This window comes from Sclerotinia sclerotiorum, genomic scaffold, assembly GCF_000146945.2.
Source record: "Sclerotinia sclerotiorum 1980 UF-70 scaffold_28 genomic scaffold, whole genome shotgun sequence".
Taxonomy (NCBI): Eukaryota; Fungi; Ascomycota; class Leotiomycetes; order Helotiales; family Sclerotiniaceae; genus Sclerotinia; species Sclerotinia sclerotiorum.
Window position 1 is genome coordinate 216,704 of NW_001820808.1, and position 17,527 is coordinate 234,230.

General features: G+C 39.3%; 8 protein-coding genes across 8 annotated transcripts; 6 read left to right on the forward strand and 2 right to left on the reverse strand.

Moving 5' to 3' along the window:
* Positions 1 to 240: 240 nt before the first annotated feature.
* SS1G_13974 (predicted protein) lies at positions 241 to 1,092 on the forward strand (the record flags this gene model as incomplete). The annotated part of the gene is made up of 3 exons (XM_001585064.1): positions 241 to 246; positions 793 to 902; positions 1,050 to 1,092. 3 exons carry the CDS (start codon positions 241 to 243, stop codon positions 1,090 to 1,092), a joined length of 159 nt encoding a protein of 52 aa, XP_001585114.1.
* A 329-nt stretch (positions 1,093 to 1,421) lies between these two features.
* Positions 1,422 to 2,438, forward strand: SS1G_13975 (predicted protein; the record flags this gene model as incomplete). Its single annotated transcript, XM_001585065.1, has 5 exons — positions 1,422 to 1,430; positions 1,494 to 1,573; positions 1,821 to 1,914; positions 1,966 to 2,019; positions 2,283 to 2,438. The coding sequence occupies 5 exons, from the start codon at positions 1,422 to 1,424 to the stop codon at positions 2,436 to 2,438; spliced, it is 393 nt and encodes a 130-aa protein (XP_001585115.1).
* Positions 2,439 to 2,943: 505 nt separating this feature from the next.
* SS1G_13976 (hypothetical protein) lies at positions 2,944 to 4,115 on the forward strand (the record flags this gene model as incomplete). Its single annotated transcript, XM_001585066.1, has 3 exons — positions 2,944 to 3,059; positions 3,207 to 3,837; positions 3,942 to 4,115. 3 exons carry the CDS (start codon positions 2,944 to 2,946, stop codon positions 4,113 to 4,115), a joined length of 921 nt encoding a protein of 306 aa, XP_001585116.1.
* Positions 4,116 to 7,157: 3,042 nt separating this feature from the next.
* On the reverse strand, positions 7,158 to 7,830 carry SS1G_13977 (predicted protein; the record flags this gene model as incomplete). Its single annotated transcript, XM_001585067.1, has 3 exons — positions 7,158 to 7,288; positions 7,484 to 7,655; positions 7,804 to 7,830. 3 exons carry the CDS (start codon positions 7,828 to 7,830, stop codon positions 7,158 to 7,160), a joined length of 330 nt encoding a protein of 109 aa, XP_001585117.1.
* An 885-nt stretch (positions 7,831 to 8,715) lies between these two features.
* Positions 8,716 to 10,950, reverse strand: SS1G_13978 (hypothetical protein; the record flags this gene model as incomplete). Its single annotated transcript, XM_001585068.1, has 3 exons — positions 8,716 to 9,998; positions 10,053 to 10,294; positions 10,544 to 10,950. 3 exons carry the CDS (start codon positions 10,948 to 10,950, stop codon positions 8,716 to 8,718), a joined length of 1,932 nt encoding a protein of 643 aa, XP_001585118.1.
* A 1,391-nt stretch (positions 10,951 to 12,341) lies between these two features.
* On the forward strand, positions 12,342 to 12,578 carry SS1G_13979 (hypothetical protein; the record flags this gene model as incomplete). The annotated part of the gene is made up of 1 exon (XM_001585069.1): positions 12,342 to 12,578. One exon carries the CDS (start codon positions 12,342 to 12,344, stop codon positions 12,576 to 12,578), a length of 237 nt encoding a protein of 78 aa, XP_001585119.1.
* Positions 12,579 to 14,099: 1,521 nt separating this feature from the next.
* On the forward strand, positions 14,100 to 14,870 carry SS1G_13980 (predicted protein; the record flags this gene model as incomplete). The annotated part of the gene is made up of 3 exons (XM_001585070.1): positions 14,100 to 14,239; positions 14,446 to 14,466; positions 14,753 to 14,870. 3 exons carry the CDS (start codon positions 14,100 to 14,102, stop codon positions 14,868 to 14,870), a joined length of 279 nt encoding a protein of 92 aa, XP_001585120.1.
* A 949-nt stretch (positions 14,871 to 15,819) lies between these two features.
* Positions 15,820 to 16,818, forward strand: SS1G_13981 (hypothetical protein; the record flags this gene model as incomplete). The annotated part of the gene is made up of 3 exons (XM_001585071.1): positions 15,820 to 15,861; positions 15,912 to 16,653; positions 16,712 to 16,818. 3 exons carry the CDS (start codon positions 15,820 to 15,822, stop codon positions 16,816 to 16,818), a joined length of 891 nt encoding a protein of 296 aa, XP_001585121.1.
* Between the last annotated feature and the right edge of the window lie 709 nt (positions 16,819 to 17,527).

Consider the following 17,527-nt stretch of genomic DNA (forward strand, 5'->3'; position numbering starts at 1 on the left):
TTACTAACTAACTATGACATAAAAGTAACGAAGCGGGGACGAATTAAAAATCATGAATTAAAAAGATGAAGTAACACCAAAATATTGGTGTAAATATATCTTATAATTATATTTCTGTTAAAATATCAATCAGTGTATACTCTGTTCTGTACTTCAGCTCATATGATGAGAATGAGAATTAGAATGATAATGATATCACTCACGGACTCAACAAAGGACCGTTCCAAGTTATCTTACAACATGGTCGTAGGTTCGTGAAAGGAAGAACAATGCACTTGTTGAACAAAAGAACCCCCTTCATCAAGTATCGGACTGATGGACCCAAGCACGGGGAAAAAGTGTACGGAGTAAAATCCATGTCAACCAATGAAATCCTTCAAATTTGAATATATACACAATTCGGATCCACCAATGCAGAACTTTTTTCCTTTGAAGTTTGAAGTTTGCATATCGGGACAACCTTTTCGTACATGGAGTAATAAGCTCCTCGGGACAAGACGTGGATGGGAATGCGAATGGGGATGGAGAAGGGGTAAAGACGCAAAGAGCCATTTATCGGACGAAAGGCTTGCTTTAGGATTTTCCGGTGTTCACAAGTCTTGTGAGAGATCAACGATCACGTCCGAATAATTTTCATGAAGCATCATCACATGAAGATATGAATAATAATCATCCAGTTCAGGTATCTCGATCGAGATTATGTCATCTCTTTTGTTCTGTCTAACCCGATTCTAGATCCTGAGTAGATGTAAGGACTTATTGTAAATCTTACTTATTTCATCGTGTCTCTAGACAGTTTCATTCAATATCTGGTGCTCAAATGCTTTGAATGGAAATTCCTCGCTTGTGGTTATATCCAAGGAAAAGAACGTCCGTGAGAAGGACAATGAGATGAAAAGAAAGTGATATCAATGATATCACCAGTATATAGGAGTGCATCATCAAGAGATTTCGGCTCCGGCAGCAGGGATATTTTTCGAGCAGAGGTACAAAATAATATAAATTTGATTGGAAACAAACTAATGTAAAGAAATCGCTTGTTTGAATAGGGGAGAGAGCTCGCAGCAGACCGACAAGAATCTGTTCATGTAACCTACTTAGAAAGAAATTTTATATGTGGAATATAATATAATCGTCTTTTCATTTCCTCTATACGGTCGTTGAATTCGATAAAAATGAGAATACGTAAAATAACACCTTTTCCCAGCGTGTTCTTATTATCAATGTAGTGGAATTCGAAAGGCTGTTCTCGAGGACTCGAAATCAACGACCTAAGACCACAAAATTGATGTTGATTATGTAATAATGCCTGAGGCAAGAATAATTCTTCCGACCAACCCCGATAAACATTCTCAGTCAAGAACATATCCTCAACTTCAAGACTACCATATATCCACCATCTACGCATCCTCCTCTTCAAAATGGGCGATGTAAGTATCTCTTACAGTTGGCAGTTGTTTGGCACATTTCACTAACGAGATTTGCGATTACAGTACCATCCTTCCACAGGTGTCACAAACGTGGGAAAGGGACCTGTCTCTTACTCTACATACAAGTCTCCCTATGGACCCAAGTACGATGCGCAATTCTCATGGAAGGAATGAAATATTGATTGGCCCAATAGATATAAGATTCAACCAAACTTGGCTGGATGGACTCCAAAAACAGCCACTAGAGTGTAGGTAGATTTTCTTTGGTTGGGCGCGCTACATGAGCCGTCCATAAATCAGGAATACGATACTACACATCTACATTGGGGGATCTATCAATCCTCAGGATGGCAGATTTGAGTTATGAACCTAGCTAATAATGGCATGCAGTGGCCTTACTCTAGCAGGATTTGGTGCTTCAGCCGGATTCTTCGCTCTCTTCTTCTTCTCCGACATCCCTAAAGTACGAAACGATATCATGGTTGTAAGTTGGCACATTAGCTATCTGACGGTACTATGACTCATGATTAAACAGAAAATTCCAATCATCGGTGACCGGTGGAGAAGGGAAATTCCTGCATCAGACAATGTACGTTTACTTCTCTTTATGCTACATCATTGGAATCGATATCGGACTTTTAGCTTGGAATGAGATTCCATGGAGTGACAAATCTGTTGGACTTTGGAATTGCTGTTCAATCCGAAAGACCCAATGCCACTAGTGTAGATTGGTTGCTTTCTTTCAAAATCCCCTTTTATGGAACCGAGTTCTTGAATACAATATAAAACTCCACACCAGCCACACACCATTTACTCATTCATCAACTAACACTGTTTTTCTAGCCTTTCTAGTGTTTTTGCAACTGTTTCTTGGGTAGAGAGGATGGAGTGAAGACAAAAAGTGCATGGGAGACAAAATACCAGCCTGTACAAAAGAGATTATATGAAATAAACTTCACATTCACACTCATCCCAGTATCCTCATATCTCCATTTACTACCCATGTAACATGTATCGTTTAGAATCATGTAAGACACAATTTTATGACTTGGAAACTCTAAAAGTTCATAACACTGCTATTCTCGAAGTTCTCGAAGCTTCCAAATTCAGAATTACCAATCCATTTCCAATCCTATCGCGAGGCTGACATTTATCATCTCCAATAATATTCAATACATGTCAACAACTCACTGTACACAATCACTTTCTTTTCTGAACCATTCCTACTCAATATTTTCTAATAACACAATTCTCTAATATCCTAATATACGGCGGGATAAATTTCCACGATATTCTCAACATAGTACAAACCTCTTGTGAGACGAGGCTGAGATTACACATTTCAAACACAACGGATAGAGGAACAAAGAATCTATAGTTACAAACATCTCAGTTGTAAACAAACGTCGCGGCCGGGTGCTAATCGTTCCATAATCTGCACTATTTTGTTCGCAGACTTTCAAACTCTCAAACTCTTCATCGGTCCAAATTACCAACATTGTGAGCTGGCATCATGGCAGGATCCGATCTTCCTCAGGATCCTCAAAAAGCTCTGGAATTCAAGAAAAGGGGAAATGATCACTTTCAATCGGGAAATTATGAGGCTGCGGAACAGTTGTATAGTAAAGCGTTAGTTTATCTTCTTGATTTATTCTCTTTGTCTTGCGCAATTTCGATCCCTCTTACCACTTACTCTCTTGAGCACTCCTCTTCTCAACTATATTGTCCATATCAACTCTGGTATGATTACTGTATCCATCTAACATTCAAACCTAGTATATCCCTCGACCCTCTAAATCCCATCCTACACACAAACCACTCCAAAGCCCTCCTAAAACTCGCCCGCTACCCCGAAGCAATCGCCTCTTCCAAATCAGCCATAACCATCGTTTCCTCATCCCCTGTAAACAGCGTATGCATGAAGGCCCACTTCACCATCGCACAAGCCTACCACGCCATGCACGAATATGAAAATGCGCTTCAAGCAGTGGAAAAAGCGAGGGAATATTGTGTGAAGGATATGCCAATTGGTGGAAAGGGTTTGATTGGGAGTGGGAAGAGTTTACCGAATATATTGGAGTTGGGTTTCAGATGTAGGAAGGAGGGGTGGGAGGCGAGGGAGGAGAAGAGGAGGAGGGAACGTGGGGATTTGTGTGGGGAGGTGGTGGGATTGATGAGGAGGGAGGCGGGTAGAAGGGGTGTGAGTGATGATATAGATGTGGATGTGAATGTGAATGGGTCTTTGATTAATGGTGAGGACATCACAGAAGAATGGAAGAGAAAGATTGAAGAAGTAGAGAGGGTATTCAGATTAGTTGAAACACAAGGAAAAGATGGGAGGAGGAGAGAAATGCCCGATTGGGCTATCGATGGAATAAGTTTTAATGTCATGAGTGATCCCGTCACGGTATGTTTTTTACCATCCTCCCCATTTCCCACAATCTCATACTTCATCCATGTATCATTTTTCTTATATCTTCCATCTTCCATCTCAAACTAATAAAAACCCAGACTAAAACAGGTCAATCATATGAACGCATAAGTATCCTTCAACATCTCGAAAGAAGCATGACGGATCCGCTAACGAGGGAACCCCTCCTCCCGAGTGATTTGAGACCGAATCTGGGTTTGAGACATGCTATTGAGGAGTTTTTGGATGAGAATGGTTGGGCGGTTGAGTGGTGAGGGATGGAAGTGAGGGGGTGAGGAAGTGGGGAAATATGGATTTGAAATTATGAGTGAGCTAGCGAGCGTAGCATTGGCATTGGCATTGGCATAGCTTGTTTTACCTTGTCTGGTCTTGGATGCTTGGAGCAAATTCTTTTCTTAGATCTTTTTCTTACCTACATAGGTAGCTTAAGTTGAGTTTTTGCTTGTTGGATTGGGTTAGTAAATAGGGATGGGGTGGGATGGGAAAGATAAGACATAATATGGAGTTTAACTTGGGGTTAAATGATTTTATTTGAAATTGAAATTTGAAATTGAAATTTGAAATTGAAATTTGAAATTGAAATTTGAAATTGAAATTTGAAATTGAATTCAATTGATTTAAGCGATCGAGCGAGCGAGCGAGTTAAAGAGTTAAAGAGTTAAAGAGTTAAAGAGTTAAAGAGTTAAAGAGTTAAAGAGTTAAAGAGTTAAAGAGTTAAAGAGTTAAAGAGTTAAAGAGTTAAAGAGTTAAAGAGTTAAAGAGTTAAACAGTTAAAGAGTTAAAGAGTTAAAGAATAATATTTTAAAGAAAATTAAATTTTGAGAATAGAGAGGTAATAATTATATATATATATATATTTTTTTGAATATAGAATTAAATTAAAATATAAATATAAATATCAGTTAGATCTTATTTTATAAATAAATAAAAAATATAATTATAACAATAAAAATAATATTAAAATGAATGGTTCCTGCGTAGCACGTGCACAGGGCACTAGTCCTATTAGGACTAGATTGAGAAGCTCTCTGTAGAAGAGCTTCGTACTTCCGTAGAACTTAGATAATGTGTGATTTATATACTGTGACGCCTCACACCTCCGGGTCACGTGGCATGCCCCGTTTGTATTTAATCATAGGAAAACTCTCTACTCTTGTTTTCCTTCTTCTTTTCTCCTTAGCTTAGTATTTTCTAATACAAGATACTTTACCCAGTATTCTTGAGTGTGACATATACAAGACCAATATAGTCTCAGTTCTGCCCTATCAGCTTCCCACTATTCCCCTGTGTAAGGTCATTCCTTTTAACAATAGTCTTAAATTACATTTCTTTTATAATTCAAAAGGAATCTAATTATTGATTTTTTTATTGTATTAAAATATTCAAATGAAAACTATGTAATTTGGTTGTTTTTGGTCTGAAAATATATATCGGCTAATATAAGTGGAGGGAGGGGTGCTGTATATCGACTCAATTTCTCAATCTTGTAAATCGCCATATAAGTTGCAAAGAGCATCAATCACAAAAGATTTGTATTCAGAGCCCCATTAAAACTGACAGCAAAAGCGTTTTGAACTATTTTCGCAATATTATCCCAGGATATCAATTGAGTATAAATTTTCTGGTTCTACCATGGTTCACGATGCTTTCGTTTCTATGCCATTAACAACTTAAGCGAATATACCACCACTGACCACCTACCCCTTTCGTCAACACCTCCCGAACTTGTGGAATTTTCCTGAATCTTCAACATCAAGTACTCATCTTGGCTTTGAAGATTTTTTCAGAACTGTGAATTCATGATATTTATGATTTTATTCATGTTTATTCATGAACTCAGTGGTAAGAATTCTGGAATCTACTCACCGCACACTATGACATTTTGTGACAAAATCCCTGCAAAAACCACAATTTCTCATATAAAATTAAATATTAAATAACTTTTCGAATAATATATCAAAACAATTGAAATCTTCAAATATAATAATTAAATATAGAAGGATTTTGAAAAATTTTACAATTTATTTTTAACTATTTTTGTTCAAAAGTTATAACTATTTAAAATTATAAAATTTCAAAATTTCTATTCTGTAACGCTTTTTCCACACAAAATAAACGAAAATTTCGAAAATTTTATGATTTTTGTTTTCAATTTTATATAATTTCTTAATAAAAGTTATTAAAAATAAATCAATTAATTTTTTTTATAAATTTCAATTGATTATATTTCATTTCATTCAAAACAAAAAAAGTTTTCCATTTTATTTGAAGATTTAACAGGGGTTTGAAAAAGTGAATAAACCAAGGTTTTAGGTGAAAAACGTTACACTGTGCGGTGAGTAGATTCCAGAATTCTTATAATCTAGAGTGAGCTCACCGGCGGCTTGCCAGGGTGTCTTTCAGCATGGAATAGATATTTTGAATTAACATGGAATATGTGTGTGAACAGGACTAACTAGTGGTGATTAATCGAAGTAAAACTAACACTCTGACATCGCCCTATCTTTTGACTGGAAGACTCTAATTTCAAAGATTTTCTATCCGACCTGGTTAAACGCTCTCTTCGCAGATTGAAATCACTGGATATCTACCCGTATATTAGTATTCAAGCAGCATAGTATATAAATATCAACTATTTTTAATGTATCTATACGTATTTGTAGTATTGATCGTCAAAAGCTACAACGCATAACTTTCGTAAGATCACACTTCTATCATATTGATCACTTCCATCAACTTGCGTTCAATATTGACGACCAGATATTTCTTCCTTGACCCCTTAACTCAAAATACATGCAAATCAGGGAGAGGACAACTAGCGACCAATAGCCAACGTCATTGGCCGCATACACACGTCTTCAGACCCTCACGAGATCCGAAAACGCGAAAAGCATGTAAGAGCACAACATTACCAATTACGATGACTCATGTTTGAGTAACATAAAAGTGATAAATCCCGCATCATGGCACTCGGAATAGAAATCTGCATGACATATCCAATGTCCGAATCAACTCAAGTGGTATGGGCGTCAAAGCATTGTCATTCTTGCAGTGGCAACCACAAAATTCCTCGGCAAGCCGTCAAGATCGCGATTAACTAAGTGTATCGACATGAGAATTAACGCCCGTATTTCCAATATTACGTACAGAGTTGATTCGTTTCTTCGGGTCTTAATTCTTTCGACCACTGAGAGGGAATTATGGAGAGTATTTCTCCCGTGGAACACGAGGTTGCTCCGGAGAACACGAAATCGTCCCCCACGGAGAATTATCGAGTAAGACAATGGTAAGGTCATCTAAATGCGAGAATATATTGTAATGACGCGTGATGATGCCGCAAAAACGCGGGGTCGTCCCGGTCCCGTGTCGCACAAAAGTCCCTTTTTGCACTGCATCTCCTCGGAAATCTTGGCATCGGGGGTGCATTCTGCAGGTATTTCAAAGTGTGGAATGTGCGAGCAATCGAGACTTGATTTTTGAGTTGATACACTAAAAGGGTGAGGGATTTCTAGCTACTTTATTGGTATCTAGATGCTAGGAGTAGTTAAGCAAGCAGTGGTAGAGATTGGGGTTGCGAGAGGGGAAAAGCCTCTATTGGAAAAGTCATTTGTTGATTCCATACCATGGCTTTCTAAGGCCGTGTTCACATGCGGAAATGGAGCAGACCAATTGATTCCTCCATGGTTCATAAGACTGCCACAAAATTTACCCGTACATTCAACAAGTCCATTTGATTCTAACCTCCACGACGCTCCGTGCCACGGATTTTGATCCCCCATAAAGAAATTATACGCCTACAAATGATTACTCTATGCATCTTTCAGTACTTCCAAAATCAGAATGAGAATTAAGGAGATTGGTGATGAATGACAAAGTTTAGAATATGCCTAGATTAACTAATATAAGATCCCTCAGTGTTCATGTCAATTTACTTGTACAGACTAAGCCTGTGAGTTGGGTCATGACCATAATGTAACTAGTAAGGAAAATCATATGCATCTAGAATGGATCAGAACAAAGGGATATATATCAAGTAATAGTTCTGACTTGCATGTGGCAGTACTTTTCGTTGAGGCAGAATTCATGATGTATCTTCACACATTCGATGACAGATGGCAGATGTCGCTACTACCCATTGTATATGCATAGGGCAAAGTTTGAGAATCCTTAAACGGTGCATAAGAGTCAAAATGCACAAGAAAATTCTCTTGAAGTTTTGTATAGCTAATCACTTCCGTACTGAACAAAAAAAATAATACTAGCTTTTTTGGGATAGGCAACTTCTCCCTTTGACAAATGTCCGCCTGCTTTTTATCAAACAATATTCCGAGCACATATCCCGCCGCCCCCCCAAAAATGGACATGCCACAATAGAGAGAACAACAAAGCTCGTAGAAATAAAGAATCATGAATATCAGTAGACAATGCGCACGCTATGATATCTTGAGATAGGCTAAGTCTTCCACTTGATAACAATTTGTGTGTCGAGTAGTAGAATATGAGCCTCTGTCCTTTGAGGAAAGCACTCCACAGATATTGCTTCTCCATTCCAAGGCCATAAAAAACTAGAAGGGCGGGAAACCCGCGCATGGAGAAAACCAAAATGACACAGAGAACATGAAAAACGCCATTTCTTCCATGGAACCTTAAATTCCATCAATGATATCAACCACTACCCAGAAAATCACCAAAACCCCAATTATACCACTAGTTTTTTTTACTCAAAAAAACCGCACAATTGATCAACAATAAAGTGATATTGGGATTGGAAAACCTGCGAAGTTGGCAATATTGCAAATTCAAATGAATGAATTTCCGAATTTGTGACCAAGACTGAAAGCAAGACGGGTCCCATTAGATTGCGAGACTTGTGCTTGATGCTGGCTTTAGATCGGTCTCATTAAACATACCAGAGAGCCAAATGTGTTTCGCTAACTCCGAAGCAGTGCTGCGTTCTTCAGGCAAGTATCTCAGAGACTTTCGTAGTAAATCTTCGAAGGATTTGGCTTCGGCAACGGATATTCTCAAGCCGGGAGGCTCGAGAAAAGTATGAAGATGAGCAGGGCCACAATGTAAAAAATATTTATCGGAAGAAATTACCATGTCTCGAGTCGCATCATCTTTAGAATCGGATGCATTTGCGGAAGCTTCGATTTTAGGCTCCTCGACTACTCCAGAGAACACTGTAGCAGTCTTTATTTCGGGCATGCCGGTAGAGACACCCTCAGAGGATGGAGTCTTCCCCGAGCTTTTAGCATCTGAACTCTTGGCCTCAGAACTTCTGGCTTCCGAACTTTTGGCTTCCGAACTCTTGGAGCCAGAACCTTTTGGGTCTGAGGATGATCCCGAAACTTTTATATCCTCCAAGGAACCAGAAGCAGATTGTCGTTGGCCAGAACTATGTACCAGTCTCAGCACCTCGCCTGCTTCGCTAGTTCTCATATTCTCAGCAATCCGTACAAGTTCTTCTGTTCTCTCGGGAATGCTGTTGAGAGAATTCTTCTTGAGGTCTCTAATACAATTCAAAGCTTCAATATTACGTTTGGTTCGTTCAGGAACATCGCCGTCATGTGCACCGGTCTCCAAGATCTGTTCAAGTATATCCCCTACCCTCATCGCTGTAGTGATTACAGGTTGTTTTTTATACCATTCCAGACCTTCTCGCCATTCAGCCCACCATTTATCAGGAAGAGTTCCTAAAAGCTTCACTGTAGCTATCAACATCTCATCCTTGGTTGGGATGCCATTATATTTGAACAATCGAGATCCCGTACGGATTTCGAATATTGTGCATCCCAAAGCCCAGACGTCTGAAGCGATACTTCGATGGCCTCCAAACAAGAACTCGGGTGCGCAGTAGCTTTTGGGGGTACCAAAGTCTAAGGATGACTTCTTTAGAAAAAAGCCGATACCGAAATCAATTATAATGATTTTATCGGATAGCCAGATAGGATTCACTTCCTTCATATTGATTGCGACAACTGCATAATCGGGGAAGGAAGATGCTGATGCTGTGAGCTGAGAGCTGGAACGATCAATCTCTTGTTTTTGAGGGACACCTAATCTTTCGTGGATTTGGTCTTCGGTCCACTCATCGATATTGGCAAGCCGTAATAAGATATTGGCAGGAGTGAGATCTATATTCCATGATTAACTAATGGATCAATAAAGGACTTATGTAAATTGCATACCTCCATGAACGATACCGGTAATATGAATGTAATCCAAGCCATTTATAACCTGCGAACAAACGTCTCGGGCTACAGATGCTTTCAAACGACGACTTCCTTTGTATTCACCAGGACAATCATTGAACTCTTTGATGCTAGGGCCTCCAACCTCTGAGACAAGGCATAAATGAGTTCCATTTGGGCCGCGGTGGGTAAAATGATCTAGCAAGGACATGACGTGAGACTTTCCAATATGCTCTGAACTAATCAAACAACGGTGTTAGTAAATCAATGTATAGATTTCAAAGGGCAGAAAAACCAAGGTAAAAATTTCATTGGAAAGTAGAATAAATCCAGATTCCATTTTGAGCTTAAATATCAGCTTCACAATGAATGATCAACGGCATAAGACATAGGCACAAGCAAAATTATCAGAAAGATGAATGCGAAGTATTAAATTGGAGGCTAGGACCTAACAATACTGGAGTAAAAACCTATGGTACATTACTCACCTATCTTTCATTGCGCGTAATATGGAAACTTCTGGTGAACCACTTGACAATCGTGATGCGAGAACTTTCAAAGCAACATATCTTTCTCTCTTAATATCTCGTGCAAGCCATACGGTCGCAAATCCTCCATGTCCTAGTTTGTGTATGACCTTGTAGCGATCATGCTTGAAGGTATCGTTGAGGTGTACCGGATGAAAACCCCCTTGACCATAATTCGTCTCGATGCGCTGCTTTACACGAATACTAACATCATCCTTAGATTCAAGATGATTTGGGTTCGAATCAGCGCCGAAATTATCACTAGATTCAACATGCTTTGAGCCAGTGTTCGCATCGTCCATAGGTTCGGTATGGCTTGAATGAATGCTGGCATCATCCATTTGAAATGACACCCTTTCGTTTGACATGTCGATAAGTAGGATGGAATGAGGTAAGTGAAATAATCACTTCATTACGATTATTCATTCTTGTTGATATATCAATATATTAATTAACTCTGAGCAACTTGATTGGGGAATTTGGTATGGCATCGCGGTCGCAATTGTTTAAGTTCACGATCACGGTGAGAAATCAATCATCCATCGGTTGATTGATTTTCCGCAGCCCATTCTTAGGTAGGGTTAATCTAATCTACGGCATGATTGTCGGCTTGCCGACACCAAAATCTTGCTGTACGCGAGGTTTACCCGGTATAGGTCAGAGAAAATGAGAAACTCGATCCTAGCAATATGATTCGTCTAAAATACCCCCTGCAGAAAATCTAACAAAAAGCTTGGCATTATGGTCTTCCAGCCTCAGGCACATCTGACTTGGCACTTTTCAACTCATTCAACTCAACTTATAATAATAATAATAATAACGTGGTTTATGTTACGAGGTTTGCCGTCTAGATCACGTGGAAGTGCTCTAGGCTCTCGAAGTAGGTTTATAACTAGGCGTCAAGCAGGGACTTAAAGTAATGACAATAATGATATGCAATTCGTAACTAATAGTAGGATATACTAAATGATTGATCTTGAGCACGAAGCTCTATACAAAGGGAATCCATCTTGATTATATAGACCTTCATGCCTATGGCTAGTCAGGACCGCGCAGCGGTCCTGGACAGCCAGCGTTCCTGGACAGCCAGCGTTCCTGGACAGCCAGCGTTCCTGGACAGCCAGCGTTCCTGGACAGCCAGCGTTCCTGGACAGCCAGCGTTCCTGGACAGCCAGCGTTCCTGGACAGCCAGCGTTCCTGGACAGCCAGCGTTCCTGGACAGCCAGCGTTCCTCAGCGGTCCATAACGTGACTTTAATCACGTTACCTTGGTTTAGTCATGTGACGCGGCATAGAAGATAGCCGTTGTAACAGTTTATCACCGAGTGGATCATATCACCGAGTGGATCACTTCCACCTCAATTCTTGATCTCCCACTTCAACACGTGTTTTATCAATCAATTGAAATGCAATCGAATAATAAAGAAGCTCGAATACTTTTAGCTATTGAGGTTATTCAAAAAGACAAAAAACTCAGTATTCGAAAAGCTGCTAAGCTATATAATTTACCATATACAACACTCAATCACAGAATGAATGGTTTTACTCCCTGCGTCGAAACTCGAGCGAATTGTTATAATCTTATAAAATTAGAAGAGGAGGTGATTTTTCAATATATACTTGATATGGATAATAGAGGGTTTCTATCTAAAATTAAAGATGTGGAAGATATGGCGAATTATATTCTTGAATCAAGAGGTGCAAAGAAAGTTGGAAAGCTTTAGGCTCATCGATTCGTAAAGCGTCATACAGTATTAAAGATGTGTTTTAGTTGTGTTTATGACTTTCAGAGAGCTCTCTGCGAAGATCTCAAGCTTATTAGAGAATGGTTTCGATTGGTATCGAATATGCGAGCAAAATATAGTATTCTCGATTGCGATTTCTACAATTTCGATGAAACCGGCTTTATGATGGGTATAATATATCCCGGAATGGTTGTAACTAGTGCTGAACGAAATGGCAGAAGCAAGGCAATACAATCAAACAATAAAGAGTAAACTACAGCGATTATATATGGTAATAGGGAAAGTGAAACTATACTCCCATTTCTAATGGTTCAAGGACAGGTTCATCTTTCCAATTGATATACCGAAACCGATTTTCCTGCGGATTGGGCTATTAAACCTACTTCCAATAGATGGACAAACAATAAAACAAGTTTAGAATGGTTGAAACACTTCAATAAGCATACTCTGAATCGAAGAAAGGGCAAATATTGAATGTTGATGTTGGATGGGTATTGTTGACCTCCTGGGATCTTGGCAGCATATGCATATATATTGCATGATGCATATAAGGAGCAAACAAAACTCAACTTTTAATTCATTCTTTCCTTTTTGGTATACTGTTTGTTTGCTTTCAATATTTTGATTTCAAAGCACTTTAATTCCGAAGGCTGAATACCTAACCTTATTCCTTCATTTTTTGAATATATACTCGCAGCTTAACTGCTTAGCTAGAGAATCAATCAATTCAATCTGATGCTCTTTCTGGTCTCAAGAAACCCAATATAACTGTTGGTACGAGAAGGATACGGAAGACGTAGCACCCACGGATTATGTAGGTCCTGTATGTCTAATTGTATTCTGTCTAAAAAGCTAGCTACATATTGAAAGTGGTAAGTCTTATATAGACTTACTAAAAGAGCTAGTCTCTTTCGCGTTCGCTTAGTTCTTTATTACAGTAGTAATTGAATTGAAGTCATTCACTTCGTTCACACATATAGTGATCAAATTGATGAATTTATCAAGGCACATATCAACCATATATCGAAGGTTGAATTCTTTGCAGCTTTCAAAGCTGTATATCAAGAATCAATCACAGCTCAGAATATGAAATCAGGATTCCAAGGAACAGATCTAATACCATTTAATCCTGAAGCTATACTTTCGAAAGTAGATATTCGAATTCATACACCTACCCCTCCTCCTTTCGATCCAGATATATGGATCTCTCAAACCTCTCACAATCCAACTGAAGCTCTTTCACAATCAACTTTAGTAAAATCTCGAATAACTCGTCATCAATCAAGCTCTCCTACACCTATATTTGAGACTGTACTAGCTCTAGCTAAAGATACAAAGAGATTAGCTCATAAGAATACACTTTTAAATGCAGAGATTTGTACATTTCGAAAGGCAAATATAGCATTAAACAAACGTCGACATACAAAAAAAACTCAATTGCGTCAAGAAGGAGTACTTACTGAACAAGAGGCTGCAGATATATTATCTCAACAAGAGGTTGATATTCAGATTCAACACGACGAGCATCAAAAAGGGGGGAATTCTAATAAGGAAGCATCTTCTAATCGATGCTGTAGTAAGTGTGGAAAAACAGAACGTAATGCAAGAACTTGTCAAAACAGTGTAATAGATCCTAGATTATTAGATTCTTAATAGCTTTAATCAATTGATTCAATTGTTGTTGAATGATACGAGTTTAAAGTGGTAAGTTGAGGTGAAAGTGATCCACTCGGTGATATGATCCACTCGGTGATAAACCACGTTAATAATAACATGGTTATCACCGAGCGGGCCACTTTTACCTCAATTTATATCTTTCAACTTCAATACGCGATTTATCAACAATATATTATGGAATCGAATAATCAAGAAGGTCGAATACTTTTAGCTATCTGTTACGTCCAAAACGATTAGTATGTCACATGACCATAAAACATGTGACATTCTATCGCAACAGGTGTAACACTTGGATCCTTTTGGATCCTAAGCTCCAAAAGCTCCAAGTCACGTGTTTTCTGACGGTGCGTGCGCATACGACCCTAAAGTGACCCAGATCACATATTAATTCGATGAAATCTGATCGCTTTTGCACAAGGCCCAAGCTCTCCTAATTAGTCAGTTGTTACCATCGTAACATCAAGTACTTTCAGTCCACAGGGGAACCTGGGTCGGATGCTAAGCATTGTGGAAGGGATAGACTAATTAGAGCAGATGGTAGATGTGCATACAGTGAAAGTAATAACAGAGGATGGCATAAAGCAGAGAATGTTGAGGGAATGATAAGAAAGCAGTCCGATCGAGTAACACGCCACAGTCGTCGATCTATCTAACTTAGCGAGCGAAACCTTGAAGGTAAATTTGTTTCAACTGCTTTAGGTCAAGCTGCAGCCTTCGAGTACTAATAGCCACAAGATTTACTCAAGTAGCAAGGCAAACGACATGAGTAGGAGTGACGCTGGCTCTGTTCTGATACTTGAGACTTCCAATAACCTTAAGAATGAGAGTGCGGGTTTCAAACCACCTACTCTGCAAAATGAAGTTTGATGATATCGTGATGAGTGACAGCTACCACTCCCACAAGGGAATGTGTCACAAAGAAGTCTTTGTTAGAAGGGATGTATTGAATACAATCCACATTTTACTTGAATAGCAAAGTTAATTCTTTGTACCAATGATATTTTAATAATATGGTCAAAGAAAAGGTGTATGTGACTGTGGATCCGGAGTGAAGGGGAAGAAAGGTTGACTTCGGAGTCAAGCGGATCTAGGGTCAAGCGGATCTAAGGTCGGACCTATGCACGTGACCTCAGAATACACCTCTCATCGTCGGAATCAGCTTATCTATGGAAATGGGCGGGGCTCTGCAGGGGAATCAATTGACATCTCATCACATCACACATCATCAATTCGTCCATCATCTTCATCTTCATCTTCGTCCTCATCCTCATTCTCATCGTCACCTTGACCATAAAGAATAAGGAGAAGTTATCCGGCATGTAACTCGTACATTCACTCCAACAGCGCAGCACAGTGCCACTATTCCCAACAGTCACTGTTACCTATCGCTGGCAGCAAACAAGACCCGAGTCTGCTGGTTTTGATATCGTACGGTACGGTAACCTTACTCGCTTCGTTCCATCTCATGGGCTGAAGCAAAGGACTATCCACCATCATATCATCCGGAATCATTACATTCAAGGTTTACATTGTGCAGGGCAGTTTATAGGAAAGAATAGAAAGTCTAGATCGTTTTGGTGGTTACCAACTTTCATCCGCCTGCATTACTCCTGATTCAATATCATCCGACTTACCCACGAATCTCATGTTCATTCGGGACCTTCCTGTCCTCAAGTTCCACAGAAAATTATATCCTGGAAATATTCGGGAAATCTAAAGAATATAAGACTTGAGGTTTGTTCCAAAGTGAATTTTGTATCAGTCAAGTTCATACATTTGTTTTTCTATATACTATTTGATATCAAAAGTCGACAAAATGGTGGATAGTTTCACTGGAATCGCTTCATTACCCAATGAGGTCAGTATTACTTTTCATCTGACTGGGTGGATTTGCTGACAATGTCAAAGCTCCTCATCAATGCTCTCTCACTCTTTTCTACCCGTCAACTCCTTCCTCTCGCATGTACCTGCCATCGTTTCCATGATCTCATAATCCGAATCGTACATCATCGCCTTATCGCAGCGGCATCTTTAAAGGATCACAAATTGGTCCTCGAATGCTTTCATCCTTCCACGAAGCTCATTACTCCATATCTCTTCTGCGATTATCTTGGCACAGATGGACTGAGTGATGACGTGGTCGGAGAGGGAGAACTATACAATGATGTCAATGATACTGGTAGATTAGGCAAGATGTCCAGTCTATATTCGCACTTCAGACCAGTTCAACCGGAAGACAGAATGGTATGGACACGGAATCCAGCAGGCGCTGCAAGACCAGGCCTTTTACCAAAATCTGAGGAAGAGCTTGTCTCCCACAACGTCGATCTCGAATCGCATGAGCTTTTCTCACAACTTTGTACCATCACCAATATTGTCAAAGTTGGCCCAAAACGAGGATTGTTCTTAAGCTGTGTTAACCTTGGTGAGGGAGTTATACGAGTATTTAGAGACTGGCTGTCTGATCGAGTTGACGCGAACGAGAGGCAAATTGATACTCCAGAGGAATGTGAAAAGCGGCTCTTGTGGGTAGACTCAGGAAAGCATATTGGATTAAGGTTAAAAGTCCTTAAGCGGGAAGAGGCACCCGCACCAATTTTGCTTCGTCGTGGTGAGGAAGCTCCTGCCTTTTATAAGCTTCAATATGAAGGTATGTCCAATCTGAAAGGGTTGAAGATGAGATTACTAATGGTTTTTTTCTTTCTCAGAATTGGTTATAAGAACAACACAGCTTCTTCTCAATGTCGAAGAATCAATGACGAGGGAGGTTGAAAACTCAGGTAAAGCAATCGTAATAGGATCTTGGGATTATTAATCCTCTCTTCACCTTGGACGACTCTCGAGTGTACCGATACCTAAAATCGACTTGCAGAGCGCACCATTTGTACCTCCATTAACTTTGTTGATTTATTTACTTACCATCCTGCTTTACTTGTTTTAGGAATGACATGTTCTTTCGATGGCGTTTATCAAACCTCTGTTTGTTATAGCAAGGATATATCGATGGATGCGAGTTATTCGAATACGTGGATTCGAGGGATTTCCTGAACAAGGAGTCTGATAGTTATGATTGGTTCGGACGAGTTTAGTAGACTTGTCTCGTATAAACTTCAAATTGTGTGCATACAACGATCTCATCGTTTTTCGTTATATAGAAATATATATGTTTAAGAGCCGGCAGATAGAATTCTCCTGTGTGGCTTGTTCGTATATCGTTAGAATTTTCATGTTTGTTGTTTGGGTGATGCTACAATTTTTTCTTGTAAGTGTCACATGATCCCACGATTCTTCTCCAGAGAACGGACGACGCCTACGTCGTCCACTTACCCCAGCTATAAGGGAAGTGTGGAAGAGGGAGAATTAAAGTTTCCCGGGGAAATACATAGTTCTGATCCAATCAGGGGTATTTAGCTTGTCATCTTTCTCTCGATAGACTAAAAAATCTGTCTTTAAAGAAATGACTAGGATGCATAATACACTTTACCCTTTTTGAGAATTCTAGATTTGATGATGAAGCAATTCCA